We start from the raw sequence: 16713 nt of genomic DNA, 5'->3' as shown, positions 1-16713 counted from the left end.
CTGAAAAGAAGACTGTAAAATCACCTATCTAGAAATTGGTGGTTGGAACACCAACAATATAAATATTGTAATAAAAAACAGTATAAAAATTAGTACCCTGTCTCAGTTCTACAAAACATGAATAGAAAGGTTGTAAAAATCCAGATTTTGTAAACTTTATTGCCGAAATGTCGGTTTGAATGCTGGTGATTCAGATGATCCAATTTTCTTCCATTTCTTAAAAAAAAAAAAAAAAAAACTTCTGAAACTACCAAAGAGATTGAACAGGGTCCCAACCAAAAAAGGAAAAGGTTAACATACTTTCATCAGAACCAGCTCCCCGCTTCTCCTGCAACACCCATCCCCCCATTTTGGGGGGGAGAGAAAGCCATCAGTTCCAATCCTGAAAAATGCCTCCTCCAACTGCCGGGCAGCTCCCCGGCCGAGCTCTCAGGCGGAGGCCGGCACGGCCCCCGGAGCCCCCGGCTTCTCGGCCGAGGCGAGCGCGCTGAGCCGGCCCACCTCCGCCTGCCAGCCCGGGGCCTTCCGGGTGGTCACGTGGCGCCGGGCGTGCTTGGTCAGGTGGTCGCTGCGCATGAAGCGCCGCTCGCACGCGGGGCACGCGAACTTCTTCTCCCCGGTGTGAGTTCGGCGGTGGCGAGACAGTTCGTCGGATCGAGCAAATTTTTTATCACAGCCGTCCCAGTTACAGTTAAAAGGCTTCTCTCCTAAGGGGAGAAAACACACGTTCAAGGAAACGTAAACACTCGGCAGCTTCCGGAGCTGGGGAACGAACTCATGACGTTTTTAAATTTTGTTCGTCAAACTCTGAGAAAGTCGCATCCTGTAATTCCCGCACCGAGTTGTCCGGATGTCAAGAAATCCTCCACTTCTTGTTGCCGCGCCTGAGATGTAAGTCAGGGCCCAAAGATGTCAAGCTAATCTCACATTTCCGAATTTTCTTTTTTTTTAAAGATTTACCCATTTGAAAGCGAGTGCGCGCGTGCGTGTGTGCAGGTGTGTGCGCGAGCGTGTGCACAAGCGTGCAGCGGGGAGGGCTAGAGAGTCTCAAGCAGATTCTGCGTTAAGTCTGACGCGTGGCTTGATCCCACAGCCCCAAGATCACGACCGGAGCTGAAACCGAGAGCTCGGTGCCCAATGGGCTACACCACCAGGGCTCTTCTCAAAAGGTATTTTTAAATAAAAATAAACCTCTCGTTGTTATAGCTTGCGGTAGGGGGTAAGATTCTTGAAAGGAATAATTTCCTGCCTCAAGTGGAGCCCCTTAGGGACGCCTGGGTGGCTTAGTCACTTTTTAATAGAGATTATTAGACTCTATTAGATTAGAGATTAGACTCTATTTCTTTTTTTTAAAGATTTTATTTATTTTTCTTATATTATTATTTATTATTTATTATTTCTTTACTTATTTATTTGGCAGATAACAAGTAGGCAGAGAGGCAGGCAGGTAGAGGGGGGAAGTAGGTTCCCCGCTGAGCGGAAAGCCCAATGCGGGGCTCGATCCCAGGGCCCTGAGATCATGACCTGAGCTGAAGGCAGAGGCTTAACCCACTGAGCCCCCCAGGCGTCCCACTAGACTCTTGTTTCATTGGCTGAGTGGGAGGCAGCACGATTAGAGCTCTAATGAGCTCCAAGCCCCGCACCGATCTGAAGTGCATTTTGGAAGACAACACAACAGGGACTCACTGCTGTCCTACAGGCCGTTAGCAGACATTCTGGTGGAAGGGGGTTCCACGACCAGGTTCATGACACACGTCCTTACTACAGACTGTGTGACCTACTACTGTGCTTACAACTTACGTGTTGGGTGTCAGCCTCTGACAGGTGAGTTTCACAGACTCCTTAACCACAGGAGCCTTAAAAACAAAACAGCCGAACAAGAGAGCCGTGGACATCTGAAATATGCTAACGGGACCTATGAAGGCCGATGGTCTACCAGACCTCGGTCAAACACGGAGCCGCCAGCCCCCGGGAGCTGCAGAAACGTAAATTTAACGAAAATGAAAAAGTCACTTCCTTAGTCACACTGTCCACATTCCAGCTGGTGGCTACCTTAACTGGACAGGGACTATTTCTCTCATCACCAAAAATCCTCTCGGAGCAGGCTGACGAGATAATAAAGGTATTACTAAGTCACAGTTTCTTGGATGACTTCTCCTTCTGAATTAGAAACGATACATTCCCAACATAAGAACACCGCATCCCCTTCAAGTTCGCACATTTTTGAATTCAAACTTTTCCATGCTTTAGAGCCCTTTCCCCATAGTGAACCAAAGTAAGTTACACTGATGTTTCTTGAATATGAATTTTCTAAAACGCAGAAAAAAACATTTTCTAAAATGCAGAAAGACTGAGGAATCTACCCCAACATAAACAAAAGGGGCAACATGAGCATGACCCTAAAAACCTACCAAAGGGACCACAATCCTAGAACTACACCACATTTTACCTACTGGGATGAGCGGATGGCATGTTCTAGAAAAACCAATAATGGCTGCACTAATGTTAATCCCAATCCCTATAAGACTCTGAAGGCTTTTCGGAACCAAAGAAAAACAGCCAGCCCTCCGCCTTCTCTGGGGGATCTTATGTTTCCCTCCCACCCCAGGAAGGCTCAGCGTGTGGTTCTTCACCACAGGCTCTGGAGCTCTAACATCCCACCAGCCTTCAAACTCACCTGTGTGGGTGCGAAGATGAGCCTTGAGGTGGGAACTTTTGAAGTAGGTTTTCCGGCAACCTGGGAAGTTGCAAACATAATTTCTCCTTCGGGAAAAGTCTACCTGAGGGGCACAGTTTTGACCGGAGGCAATGAACATTGGGGCAGGGGCGAGGGGCAAGAACTTGCTATTCCCCACAGCCACGATGCTGGACGCCGAGGTGGCAGGCTGGGGGAGGGCTGCCTGGGGTAGGACCAGCATCACAGCTCCCTGAGGCACAGGCGGTCCCACGAACACAGGCTGGGGCACTGCAGCAGCATGGGGAAGGATGGGTTTGACAGTCCCTGCAGACACTTGGGGAGAAGGTTTCAGAAAAGCTGAGAACATGCCACTCTGTCCAGTCACAGGGATCATTTGGCAAAAGACAGGGGAACTGGGGACAGGGACAGAAATCAGAGGGGTGGCTTTCCTTGGCAAGTCACTTTCATAATTCTTTGGTGAGCAGGTTTGAATTGCGACAGGCCACCCTGCCGGCTGGCCTTTGTCAACGGGGACCAGGCCACCAGACTTGTGCAAGCAAGGCTGACACGACACTGAGTTAGTGTTCAGTAGACTGTCTGTGAGCTGTGTGCCCAGCGAAGCTTCAGGATGTCCCAGAAACTGTGCTTCTCCTTCTCTGTTGACAGAAATTTGGCATTCTGGAATCTGGGCAGTAGGCATCTGACCAGAAGCAGGACATCCCCCAGTGTGGCGGATGACACTTGTCACCATGGGCCTGCAGGGGTTACTGGAGGCTGGCTCCAGTGACTCTGTCTTCAGATCCGGAAGGCCCCTCTCTGCCTTCCTGCTCAGCACTTTGGCTGCCCCAGCAGAAGCTGGGGTGATGGTCTTGACCATGCATGCTTTGGAATCAGTTACTTGGGAAGGAACAGGTGTCCTCGTCGATGGCTCCACAAGATCAGGGCTCTGAGGAGGAGTCATGCACTTTAAAAAAAAAAAACAAAAAAAACAAAAAAAACCATGTGAAAAGGTTGTTGTGGTTAAATTTTAAAAGGACTTAATTTGATCACCGTGCCCCTCATGCCTTTTAAAAATTATGTAGGAAAGACTCGTCTGTGCCTGCTCACGATGGCACCCAGTGGATTTCCAGACCACATGAAGGACTGCACTTTCTAGGCTTCTCCCCATTTCCTGTTCGCTCCCAAACCAAACCATTTGCTTAATTTTAAGAATCAGTTCCACCCCTGGGCTTCCACAGCTACTGAAATGAGCAACTGAAGTACAAGAACCCCAAATGAGGAAGCAAATTTATATTCAAAATAAGAGCTTTTCACAATAGTTTTTGATTCTCAAACCTTATTATTTATTTATTTATTTTTTTTAAATCCCAGTGCTAATCATTTAACACACACTTACGCAGTGCCTACCGGATGCCAGGTAAAAACCCGTCAGAATGATCCTCTAAAGGCCATGCTCTAACCAGTGGCTCTAAGTGAACCAAGCCTCTCCTGCTCCCACTTACTGTCAGCCTCCCTGTGGGAGAGCTCAGTGCCAAGTAAGTCTGCCAGGAGCTTCTGGCCCACTATTGGAACAACTCTCCCCCATGCCCACAAGTCCCTTCTCATCCCTCTCCCCAAGCCCACTTTCCACACACTCCTTCCAGGGCAAGCCTCCAGCCCAAGACAATCAGATTCTAATTTTCACATCTGTTAGCCCGTTCTCAGTTTCTCCAAGCGAAGAAGCAATCTCTCCCAACGCTTCTGTAGCTCTGGCAAGTTAAGAAGACAAAAACACAAACCGGGCTTGACTGCACTCAGCTCACACAGGTAAGAAGTGAGGTTCTCCAGGGAGGAAGAGGCCAGGATTGCAACCCGGCTAATTATGGCTGATGCCAAAGCACGGGCCGCTTCTAGCTGTCACCCGTGTATCCTGATCCCACGCTGAGTCACCTGGGGGAAGCCAATCCCCCACCCTACAGTTCCCCAGGGAAGCGAGTACATTTCACTTTCTCACATCACTCTGTAGATTTCCCCCTACGAACATTTCAGCACTGGGGCTGCAAGCTATGATCTATTAATGGAAAGAACGTATTTTCGAGAAGTAGAAGTTTTCACCCTCAGGACCCACGTCTTCAGCACATTCATCTAACACACTCTAGTCACTACATAAAATGCTCTTCTCCCCATTTCTTACCAGAGTCGATAAAGAGTCGAAGTCCTTTGGTAGCTCAGGCGTGGCTGTGTCCACATGCACAGTGCTGGTGACGTCCCCAGGGTCAGAGACAGGTGTGAGGGGTCTTATCTTTAACAGGTCACCTTTCTGGGATCTTTGACCCCAGGAGCTCATGCAAACAAGAGCCTCAACTGCTTCGATGTCATTCTGCTCCAAGATACTGCATGTAGACCTTTCACTATCATGCCTTTTCCTCTCCAGGATTGACTCACAGATGTCCATGATGTCCACCTAAAGGCGACACAACACAAAGGCTTCTCAGTCCAGGGGAGACAGGCAGGGTACCCCTGATGGACACGTGGGTACGTACACCAAGCGCCTGCACTGTGCACATGACACACACACGAAGCTCAACACACAACATGCTCTGTATTCTAGGAAAACACGTCAACAGAACATTGACGACAATTTCACTTTTAAGCCAGAGTTCTGAAGAGTGACTATGACTGGACATGGCTGGCAAGCAGTTTCCATGGAAAACCCTGACTCTTAAGAAAAGTTAAGTTCGTGTTTTCCTTCAGCAATGATCGTTTAAAGACTTTAATCCCGGAGGTATGAGCCAAAGTGGCCAGTGTGACACTGTCCAGCTGGGAGAAGAAACGGACACCAGCTCCAAGCCTTCAGCTGGCTGAGAGGACACATGGCTCTTCAGAGTTGGCAAAGCTGGCAGAAAAGCGTCCCTACAGATGCATTTTTGGCAACTCTGAGGCACTCAGCACAGCCTTCTCAAGTCAGGGCATTACCATGGCAGAACTTTCCAGTGGCTCAACTCTATCAGCGCCAAGAAGGGGGAGCCCATGCTGGCTAAGCCTTGTTCCTTACTCAGGAACAGTCACTCCTCACTGCCACAGGGCTAGCAAGGAGATAAGAAGAAGAATTTTAAAAAGCTAGCACAGCCCAAGAGACAGTTGTCCTTCCTGTTGTGTCAAAGCATCCTTTTTCAGCAGGGGTGGGAGGGGTGGAAAGAAGTGATTGGAATCAAATGATGTCCTCCCAAAGACCCTTTACATCTATAAAGATCTGTTTCCATTTGGCTTGCCCCAGCGAACATCAAATCCCTCCGTCCCCACCAGGTCCCTCTGCAGTGCACGCTGGTAAAGTGCCTGCCTTTCCAAGTGCGGGCACTTTAAAGTGCCACTGTGGCCCCACAGCCGGGGCCTCGGAACCCTGAGGTCACAGACATGGGGCTGTCGCCTCCTCCCTGGACCACCACGGGCAGATCTGGAGGCACACAGGGCTCCCACACCTCTCTCTCAGGCACTCAGGGCCCGGCAGTCTCAAGGACAGAAGTCCTAGGTCTAACCAGTCAGCTCACTCCCGGGGCCCTCAGGCCCAACACCAGAGGGCTACGACTAAGAAGAGTGCCCCACCTGGCCCCAGGACACCCACACCCCGCTTGCGCCTTCCCGCCAACTTTACCCCGCCCCTGCCCCAACACACCACCTTTCCGGGTCTGCCACGCCCCTCCATAAGAACTTGCTCCGCCCCCTATATAAGGCCTTCCTCCCAGCTCTGCCCCCCCCCGCCCCCCGCCGTCTCTCCAGCTTGGCCCCGCCTCCTGCCTCCACCCATCGCCTTTTGGCCTTCCCGCCAGCTTTGCCCCGCCCCCCGCAGCGCCTTCCCGCCAGCTTTTGCCCCGCCCCCTCTCCCTCTCCACCGCCCGCTCGCCGCACCCCCGCCGCCCGCGTGCCGCGTTCCCGCCAGCCGTGCCCCGCCCAACTGCCGCCTCCTCACACGGCCTGGTGACGTCATGGCTGGAAATAGCCCCGCGCCGGGAGCCGGCGGCCGCTGCGGAAACGCCAGACAAAGCTACGCGTAGGGCGGCGCGGGGCACACACCCCCGGCCGGCCGGACGCGTCCCCTGCCCCTCCCAGCTCTGTGGCCGGCTCTGGCCCCGCACCGCGCGGCCGCCACAAAGCCCCGTGCATTTCTGCCCTCCTCCGCGCCCGAGCCCCGCACAGGCGGCACGTCCCCGCCTCGCCCCTCGCTCATATGGGCATCCACTCACCGCACGCGCGTCGCCCGGGCCCGCGGAGCCCGGAGTGTGCATGGTGCCGGCGGCCCAGAGGCAACAAAGCAGCCGCGGGGCGGGAGCTCGGCGCACGGCTGCAGCCGCACGTGCGCCGCGGGAGGCGGCGACCCGGAGCCCCTGCAGCCGGCGGGAGCCTCCGCCCGCCCGCGCCGCTCTGCCCCGGCGCGGCCCTCGCGGTGCGGGAGGGGCGGGGCGGCCGCGGAGGGAGCGGCCGTGGGGGCGTGGCGCGAAAGCAAACCAAAATACACCGCGCCCCGCCGGGGCGGGGCCGGGTGCCCGTCAGCCAATCCGCGCCCGAGCTTTACGCTGCCGACCAATGGGCGCCACGGGGAGCCGCGTGATCGGAGCCTGGCCGCGGCGTGATCTGGCAGGGCGGGATGCGGCACGTGTTTTGGTCGGAGTGAGGGGCGGGGCCTGAGGCCCTGGAAAGTAGGGGAAAGGTCCCAGCGGCAGCGCCGGGTGCTGCTGGAGGAAAGGGCGGTGCAGATGGGGCGGGGGGAAGTCCCGGGGCTGGGGAGGGGGGGCGCACTTAAAGGGGTCCCTCTCGCGACCTGCCCAAGCACAGGTCCCCATGGAGTGAATTCGTCCGGTAGAGGGAACCCAGCAGGTTCTGCTTGCTTGTTTTTTGTTTTTATTTTTGTTTTTTAATTTACCTCTGGTTGGCTCCTAAGAGTGCATCCCTGATGGAAAGCTGGTTGGCTGCAGGTGATGTTTCTGCATCCATGGCTCCTTTCTGCAGGCTCCCAGGGCTGCGGGTCTGCCTTTGACCTCTCTTCCCAGGCAGCTCTGGGCCCCATTTTCCACTCTTTTAAGGGGAGTAGGGTGAATCAAGATCTGAAAGGCACCTGGTGACACCCTCCCATTCTTCCCAACTCCGTGGAAGCATCACCCCCTCCAGGAAGTCCTCTGGCTTGAATGAGCGGGATACGCACTGGCATCTTTCTTCCCTGCGTACTTGGGTTGCCCCTGTCTCTGGGTGTGGTTTACCCTCTTCTGCAGCTCTAAGTTTTTGAAGATCAGGGACCAGGCTGTGTTTATGTGTACCCCTCCAGCCTGCCGCTCAGCGTGGGACAATGCCGCATCCACCCACAGGGCCCACGGTGGCCGAGCTGTGATACGGGTGGGCGCAGCTGAGGGTCAGAGGCCACTGTGAGGCGTCCTCCGCCCTAAAAGCAAACTGCAGGACTAGGTAAAGGATCCATGCCTGCGCTGTGGGGGCTCTGCTCTGGGCAAGAGGAGCCCTGGGCCCAAGGGACAGGCCACAAGAGCATATAGGGTCTCCTGGTAAGGCAGCAGGGGAGGCCCCGGGGTCAGGGTACTGCTTCTCCTCATAGTTCTGCTCGGTTGGGTGGACAGGGGTAAGCAAACCAACTACTCTCCATTTCTTCTTCAGTTCCACTCCAGCACCCTTTAGGATCTGTTGCTTTTCTGTTTCTTTAGTTATTTAATTGTCTCCCCTCCCTAGGTTGGCAGCTTGTCCCAGTCACTGCGAAACACCCCCCCCCCCACTGCCGCCCAGTGCCTGGCTCACTGCAGGAACTCGGTAACCATTGGTTGAATGGATGAATGAAGGCAAAACACCTACTGCCCCTCCCTCCCAACTTGGACATCCTGCAGACACCTCTAATTCTGTGTCCTTGAGACTGAACTCACGGTCTGCCCAAATCTGCATTTCTCATCTCTGGGCAGGGCATCACCGGATACCCTGAGGCTTCACCCAGAGAGGGGAGTCACCAGGGAATCTTCCCTTTCCTGCACATGGTTCCTTTTGCCAATTACTTCATGCCCTTCTTCTTCCTAAATCTCTCACAGACCACTAGCTTCCCTCATCACCCACTCGTGCCTGGCCCAGGCCACCATCCTCTGTCCCTTGTGTTGTTTGCCACTGCCTCCAGCCTCACTGCCTATCATCCGCCCTTCATCTCACTGCTAGAATGATCTTCTGGAAGGAGAGACAGTACCAAACCCGTGTGTCAACTCTCAGCTGGGAGCCAAGTAGCTGCAGGACTAAACCTCGCTCCTTAGGCAAGAGTCTGTGATGTTGCATGACCAGCCTGGGCCAGAGCTTCCTACATGGCGCCAACCAATTCCCTGAGTCCCTTTGGTTCTGGCCGTCCTGCCCCCACTGCCCCAGTACAGAGCTCTGTGCACGCGGCCCCTGCCTCCCAACAATGTCGGGCCCAGTCGCTCCGTCCTGCTTTGCACAGGGCCTGCCTTCTGCATGAACATGGCACCCCCTCTCCACTTTGGCTCTGTACTCCTCAGGGATGCCCTCCCTGACTCCCACACGGCAGGACAGCTCAGTAGAAGGCTAAGGGCAGGGCTTGGGAGTCGGACTTGGATGCAAATCCCAGCCAGATTAGTGTGGCCCCATCACGGGGCCGGCCGTGTCTCTGTTGAATACGAGATGGCAGCTGCTGGCCATGAGGACCGCACATGAGCTTCTCCCGCATCAGACTCTGTGCCTGCCCCTGGACGGCGGGAATACAGGAGAACCTGGACGGCAGGCCGGCTTGGGGCTCTTCAAGCATGAGAAACTAGCCTTCCTTTGTCTAGCCCAGGTTAGGGACAGACACACAGGTCTTGGGTCCTCCTGGCCCCTCCTTTTTTCCCCCTCCCCCCTAGCCAGATCCTGCTTCTCCACGAAGCTGCCCACGGGGCTGTGCTTACCGCCACCCCCGGGTGCTGGTCCCATGGGGACCCAGAGGCATACTGCCATGTTTGTGAATTAAAGACCACTCCAACTCATTTGCTCGGAGACAGCACTGAGGCTCTCAGACAGTGTGGACAGGCTGATGTGGACATGACAACTGCCCCTGAGCGGACCACCACCACCTTCCAGTGTGACCTTCCAGCCAGTCTGTCTGTGCAAACATGCCCTTACCCAGCGGATAGTGTTCTGTGCGCCTTTGGAGCCCGGGTTGCTGATTTCACAACACGTCTTAGAGCGTGTCACCTCCCTGTTCGCAGAGATGGGCCCTGTGCTTTGTAAGGGTTAAGAGATGCTCCGTTGTACGAATGTGTCATGACTTACTTTACTCCTGGTTAAAGCAGCGGGGTGTTCAGGCTCCTAACTTGCCAGGACGAGATTCCAATCATCGTCTGCTCATGAGCGAGGACACCTACAGGGTCACCTCCCACGAATGGGGTTGCCGGGTCAGCTGCCTTTACATTTCTTTTCTATCATTTTTCCTTTTGGTAAACGTCAGTGAAGCACTGGACAGATCCGGGAAACATGGAAACATACAGGTACCGCTCACTGAGTCTGTACAAGCCACACGCTTGATGTTACCGGCACCCGGATGGAGAAACAGAACAGCAGTCGTGTCCTCAGAGTCCCACCCCATCCACCCTGAGCCCAGCCAGGAAGACCCCAATCGTGGCTTCTGAGACCAGAGGAGACTTCTGCATGTACTGACACCTGTACCCGGAGAATCTTACAGTTCTCTTTGGGGTCGAGCATGTATCACTTGTAGCCGAATTAATTCGCTGCAGAACACGCTGTGAGGCATTGGCCCAGTCATCAGCGGACCGACATCAGGATTGTTCCAACTCAGGGTCACCACGAACGCAGCTGCTTTGACGCTTCTTATGTGTAAGTACATCAATTTTAAATTTAGAAAGATTGTCACGTTTTCCTCCAAGCGTGAACTTGTGCCGAGTTATCCCACCAACGAGGGACTGCAAAGCCAGTACCCGGCTTCTTTACTAATGCCAGGCCTTCTCAAGTTTTCTGACCTTTACCCAGCTGAGTGGAAAAAATGAGAATTCATATTATATTGCATTTCTCTGATGGAATTTCCTTCAGAGTTTTTCGTGTGTTTGAAAGCCATCTTGATTTCGTTTTCTTTGAACTTTGGAAGGAATTTTTTTTTTTTCAAGGGTTTTATTTATTTGAGAGAGCGAGCAGGCATACTCAAGCAGGGGGAGCAGCAGACAGAGAGAGAAGCAGCATCCTTGCTGAGCAGGGAGCCCGAGGCGGGGTTCGATCCCAGGACCCTGGGATCATGACCTGAGCAGAAGGCAGCCTCTTAATCGACTGAGCCACCCAGACACCCTGGAAGGAATTTTAAAAGACAGTACAGAAACGTGAGGATGTTTATATGCTGGAGACAAGGGGCCAGTGGAGAAAAGTGAATGATGCAAGACAGAGGTGGGGGGCTGAGGGGAAAGGGGGGAGGAGGCGGGGGAAGTGTGTGTTGGGGAGGATGGGGGACACGCAACAGGGAAGTTGACCCTGTGCAGGAGGGAGGGATTGCCTTGTGGGAGAACATGGGAAGGGAGAGAAATGGCTGGAGATCCAGGAAGATTCTGGGTTGGAGAGGAAGGCAGGCCAACGTGTTCCCGTATTCTCCGCCTTCTTGGTGATGTGGGAGGCATCTACCCAGGAGGGGCCCTGGTGGGATGAGAAGGATTTGGAGCTGACTCAGCCAGGGACAGTGACGAATGCCTGCCACACTGCGGGCCCAGTCATACTGTTGGAGTGACCCTAGACCAAGAATTGGGCTCTTGTCCTAGCTCCGGGGATTCAAGTGCTCAGTGACCTGAAGCAGGCCTCCTTCTCTTCCCTGAGCTCGGTTTTCTGACTTTGCTCTGTGATTCTAATCAGTCCCGAACTATGACCAAGTTTGTTGTCATGGTTTTGTTGCTTCCCCCCACCCCATGTTGTAAAGTACAATTTAAGGACTATCATTTATTACAGAGATTAGATCGCTCCTTTCTTTTTTTCGTTAGAACGGTCTGTGTTTTAGGAAGAGGTAGCAATGGCAGATGGTACAGAATGCTGTAACCTGTGAAAACAAAACATTGGCAGCCCCCCAGATTGGTTCTGAAATTTTGTGGTCTGTGAAATGCCCAAATCTGGGACTCTCTGGTTGTTTCTAGAGGCTCATTCTGTCTCTGAGAGCCATGATTCTGCAGGGCGGGCTGGACTCCTTTCCATGTTGAACTGGGAGGAGCAGATTTCTTTCTTTCTTTCTTTCTTTTTTTTAAAGGGAGTAAATGGCAGAGAACTAGAACCCAGATTTCTGATGAGGAGCTGATTTCAACGCCAGAAACGATGGCTGGAGCCGATTCCTCGGCACCCTGGCCCAGGTCTGGCAGCGTCTGGGAGGCAGGGCCCATGGGGAGCGCTCTTGGTCCTCCTCCTGACCCTTGGCACCCCTCCCCCGGGTCATTGACTGGCAGTCCCAGGCCTCTGCCAGCTCTCGAGTGTTTCAGCCTTGGCCAGGGCCCCACTGGGAACCAAGAGCTGGCTGGGGGAGGGGCAGCAGAGCTGACATGGGGGGGGGAACCGGCTCCCCGTGGGCCCCGGGTCCCATCCTTCTCTCTTTCCCCCTGCCTTGAGCTCCCTGATGACTGGAAGCTTCACAAGGACAAGAACATGCTGCAAACCGACTAGCTGCATGACTGTGGGCTGAGGGTTCAGAGACTTAACCTAAATGCTGACCAAGAGCTGGAGAAGGGGAGCCACCAGCCAGCGGGACCCTGCGGGTGCACAGCCCGTCTCCTGGACTCCAGTCTCCTGCTCCTGCTACTTTTTCCTGACTGTCTGGACCATAGGTGCTAAGAGCACTTGTGAGTCCCTGTAAGTGGGGCTGGGGTGGTGGGGCGGGGGGGCCCTGCTGTGGCTCCTCCCCCCACACACACAAGGGGAGGGAGTGGGGAAGCAGGGGCTGCTTGGCTCCTGCCCTTGCTGATCATGGCCTCAAGTGGCTGCGTGTCTCCAGGCGGCACCTGTAAGGTCTGTCTTCAGACCTTCCAAGGGGGAGAACCAGTTTGCATGGACAGGTCGGTCCTCCATGCTCCAGGAGAAAGGTCACATGGGCCTCAAGCTGGAACCTTGCCCAAAGGAAAGCTTCAGGATGGGCCCCTGGAGGCTTTCGGAGTGGGTAGGTACTTGGTGGGGGACCTTGAGAGCCCAGGCAGGCTGGGAAGGAGACCCCTGTGTGCTGGGTGCTCCGGGATCACGGGGGACTGAGACCAACCCCTGGCCTTCAGGTCCCACTTGGCAGGAGGAGCCGATGCAGCGATAGGGGCACATACTGTACACAGGTGCAGAGTGGGTAGAGGACACCTGACTCCCTCCAACTACAGAGCCGGTGGAGAGTGGTCTGGGGCCGCTGCCCACAGGAGCTGGGACTGGAACTAGCATTAAGGGACAAGTGTGTGGTAGCCATTCAGGGATCGGAAGACACGTCTCAGAGCTGACAACGCACCATAGCCACATCACATACACAGCGGGCGTCTGAGAGACTGAAATAGCTTGGGGAAAAGACCAGGAGAGGATCCAAGCCAGCAGTTCTCATACTGGGCAGCATCGGAAGGGGGAGGGTCAGAATACAGACGGCTGGGCCCAGCAGGGCCCAGATGGGGTCTGAGAATTTGTGCTTCTAACAAGTTCCCAGATGTTGTTGACACCGCTGGTCCAGAGACCAGGCTATGAGAACCACGGATACAGGCCAATGCCCTGGTTTCACGGGAAGAGGAACAGAGCCAGAGAACAGAGATTGTCCGAATCACCCTCCGGGGGTGCACAGAGAAGCTACCAGAACTCACACCTCCAGACTCACTGCCAACTCGGTACCCTGTACCATATGACACCTCCCCCCCCCCCCGCCACCCCCACCAGGGCTGCTCTCCCGGGAAAAGCCCAGGAAAAAGCCTTTTAGGCCAGTGTGGCCCTGGACAACAGCGGAAAAGGCGGGCTGGCCTGGGAGGGCAGCGTTCCACGTATCCCCGGGGCCACCCAGCCCGTCCACCTGGCCCACTGCCCGGAGCCGGCTCTGCTCCCAGCCTGGCTTCTGCAGCGACCCAGAGCCGCGCTGGCAGCGGCCCTGATGGGCAGCAGGGCCAGCAGCGGCTCAGGGCGTTGGCAGAGTGGCCAGTGGAGGAGTATGCCACGGGGGGACTTGTGAGTGCCCTGCGGGGGCCTGAGCCTGCCTCCTGCTCCTCGCTCCTGCCTCTGGGGCTTGCCAGGCTGAGCCTCTGTCAGGCTATCCTGTTCCTGTGGTCCCCCGCGCTGGCCGGCCCCCTGACTCAGCACAGGAATGGGTTTTAGCCCCTTGCAGGAGATGCCCTTTCTACGCAGGCCAGACGTGCACGCACGCACGGCAGAGCCAGAGGGAGCCGCCCAGCTTCACCCAGGTGCCTGGCCCATGGCCAGCTGCTCCCCAGGCACCAGGGGACTGCCGGCAGAGGCCCTGCTAGCTGTGATTGCCCCTCTGCCCAGCCTGCCGTCAGTGACCCTCTTCGGTGTCCCCATGTGGCCTCTCTTCAGTCCCACTGATCACTGTTCTCTTCTCCCCCTTGTCTCCAGCCTGATAGGGAGCTCCAGCGACTCTGAAAGCAGAGCGGGCGGGCGCTGACTGGGCTCACTCTTCCTTAAGAACCGCCTAGCCAGGTTGAGTTTAGGAAACGCCGCGTGCCCTGATTTGTCCTGAGCCCCTTCTTGAACACCTTCCTTGGGTCACTCTCTGGGCAGGGCTGCCCTGGCCATCAGCAGAGCTGGGGGACAGGTGCTCAGTGCTCCTGGCTGGGGAATGGCTTCATTGCGTTTCCCTCCGCCTCCTGCCAGGTGGGGACTTGCGAGTGGGGGAGGGGGGCGCAGGAGTGACGCCTCTGCTGATGCTGCTGGCCACTGCGGGCGGGCAGGCGGCCCTAGAAAGCTCTGGGCAGGAAGGCAGGAGGTACTTGACCGAGGCAGTTAGCAAGACAACCGCCTGGGGTTTTGCCGTTTTTGTTGCAAAGCAAGCCTGTTCCTGATGAAGCCTGGCTAGCCACTGGGGAGACGTGGGTGTGACACAGTTCCCGCCCTCCTGGAGGTCATTCACTACCTGTGTGACCTTGGGGAGGTTGCTTAACCTCTCTGAGCCCGTTTCCTCATCTGTCAAACGGGGATAGTAAAAATATCTACTTAAAGGCGTGTTGTGGGGATTAAATGAGTTGATTGTTAGCAGAAGTGTCTGCTATATACCGAGTGCTCTCGAAATGATGACTAGAAACCTGTCCCGTGGTCGGGAGGCTCACAAGGAAAGTAATGACAATGATGAGGTCTGTCAGGTGCAACAGGAGAGCAAAGTCTGGTGGGCAGAGCTGTTCTAGCCTCTCAGCTCTGAGGCTCTCAGAGAGGAGATAAGGAAAATGCACTGTAATTAAGCAAACACGACGGAAGCGACCGTTGTCTGATACAGAAGAATCCCAGTAACCCACAGGAGAACTCCCTCCAGGGAGTGGAGTTTCGGTCTTCTCCCCTGCAGTGAGGGCTGGACTTGGTGACTTGCTTCTCACACAGTACAGAAAGGGAAAAGGGTAACTTCACAGTGGGGAGAGCTTGTAAACGTGACCAAGCACAGGGGGCGGGCGGGGGCTTCCTTCACCGGGGCTAAGTCGTGTCAGCGTAATGGACCCCCAAGGAGAGGCGAGCAGGGCACTGTAGGTCTGTGTTATTTTTCCTAAATTCGTAACCCTAGTCGAATCATGAGTATGTTGCACAACTCAAACCTAAGGGCACTCTGCAAAATGCCAGGACTCTTCACAGGGGTGAACGTCATGACATTCAAGGAGAGACTGAGGAACCGTCCCAGACTGCAGGAGTCTAAGGAGACAGGAGGACTGACTGCGCTGTGGCCCCCGGACGGGACCAGGAACCGCGAAGGGCATTGGTGGGAAAACTAGCAGACTCCAAATAAATAAAGTCGGTTTAGTCTGTAGTATTGTCCCGGTGTTGGTTTCTGAGTTCTGGTGGGCAGACCCTGGTCGTGTGAGATGCTGGCACTGGGGAAGCTGGGCGGACGGCATGCAAGAACTCTCTGTACTATCTTGGCAACTCTTTGGTAAATTTAAAATTGTTACCCAAAATTTTAAAAATAATGTGCTGTGAGAGATGACGTGGACAGGCTTTCAGGCAGCGCACGTGTGTGTACGTGTGTGCAGAGGTGGGTTAGGGAATGGTACGTGCGTGCCAGGTGGCTGGACCAGTGGGCGTGGGGGCTTGCGGGGAGCCGGGAGCATGGCTGCGTCCGAGTGTGGGGGACCCAGGGCCCCTAGGGCTGTAGGCTCTGGTTAGCCACAGGGAGGAGTTTGGGTTTCCAGGAAAGGGGATCTTTGTGCCAGCCAGAGCTGACCCCTCAACTTTCAGGGGACCCAGGTGGATGCCGGATCTGCCCCATCTGCAGCCCTCAAGTCCCACAGCCTGCGGAGCCCTCTTGCTCCTATGCTGTAAGGAAATAGCTTCGGGTGCTCAAGCCTAGCCCTTGTGCAGTTGGAAACCTGTATCCTTCCCAGTATCGTCAGGGACCCCCAGGACCACATCTCTCCCTTCCTGACCCGCTCTGAGAACATGCGGATTCTTCCTCCTCTCCTCATCACCTGGGCCTGGAGTGCCCTTGGACGAGCCTGACCCTTCACGACCAAGTGCATGGACACTTCGACTCAAGGTCACAGTGAAGGAACGGAAGGAAGCGAAGACTTAACACAAAATGGAACTTTCCCGTCGTAAAAGCCCCAGTCCTCAGGACGCCTGCGTGGCTCAGTCAGTTAAGCGTCTGACTCGATTTCAGCTCCGGTCATGATCTCAGTGTCCTGGGATCGAGCCCTGCATTGGGCTCCCAGCTCCGTGAGAAGTTTGCTTAAGATTCTCTCTCCCTCTCTCTGCTCCTCCCCCAGCCCGTGTACACATACACACTCTCTCTCTCAAACAAATACATAAATATTTAAAAAAATAAAAGACCCAAGTCCTCTGTCCTCCATGTGCAGTGGCCCCCGTATCTCTCCTGCTCAGCTGCCTCATCC

At 55.0% G+C, this 16713-nt stretch overlaps 1 protein-coding gene and 1 pseudogene across 2 annotated transcripts; one reads left to right on the top strand and one right to left on the bottom strand.

The window, feature by feature from the left end:
• Positions 1-414: 414 nt before the first annotated feature.
• KLF11 (Kruppel like factor 11) lies at positions 415-7092 on the bottom strand. 2 transcript variants are annotated; one of them, XM_032866832.1, is made up of 5 exons: positions 6898-7092; positions 5633-5742; positions 4851-5120; positions 2678-3641; positions 415-707 (listed from the first exon to the last, which is right to left on the bottom strand). In XM_032866832.1, exons 2-5 carry the CDS (start codon positions 5633-5635, stop codon positions 430-432), a joined length of 1515 nt encoding a protein of 504 aa, XP_032722723.1. In that variant the 5' UTR covers positions 5636-5742; positions 6898-7092; the 3' UTR covers positions 415-429. The 2 variants fall into 2 exon arrangements, with proteins under 2 accessions (XP_032722723.1, XP_032722722.1); XM_032866831.1 differs by lacking the exon at positions 5633-5742.
• A 5530-nt stretch (positions 7093-12622) lies between these two features.
• LOC116873266 lies at positions 12623-14209 on the top strand (annotated as a pseudogene).
• The last annotated feature ends 2504 nt before the right edge of the window (positions 14210-16713 follow it).

The sequence above is a fragment of the Lontra canadensis genome, unplaced genomic scaffold (genome assembly GCF_010015895.1).
Source record: "Lontra canadensis isolate GAN:19392208 unplaced genomic scaffold, GSC_riverotter_1.0 scaffold32, whole genome shotgun sequence".
NCBI classification, from domain to species: Eukaryota; Metazoa; Chordata; class Mammalia; order Carnivora; family Mustelidae; genus Lontra; species Lontra canadensis.
Note: the sequence above shows the minus strand (reverse complement) of the source record. Positions and strands in the feature narration are given on the sequence as shown.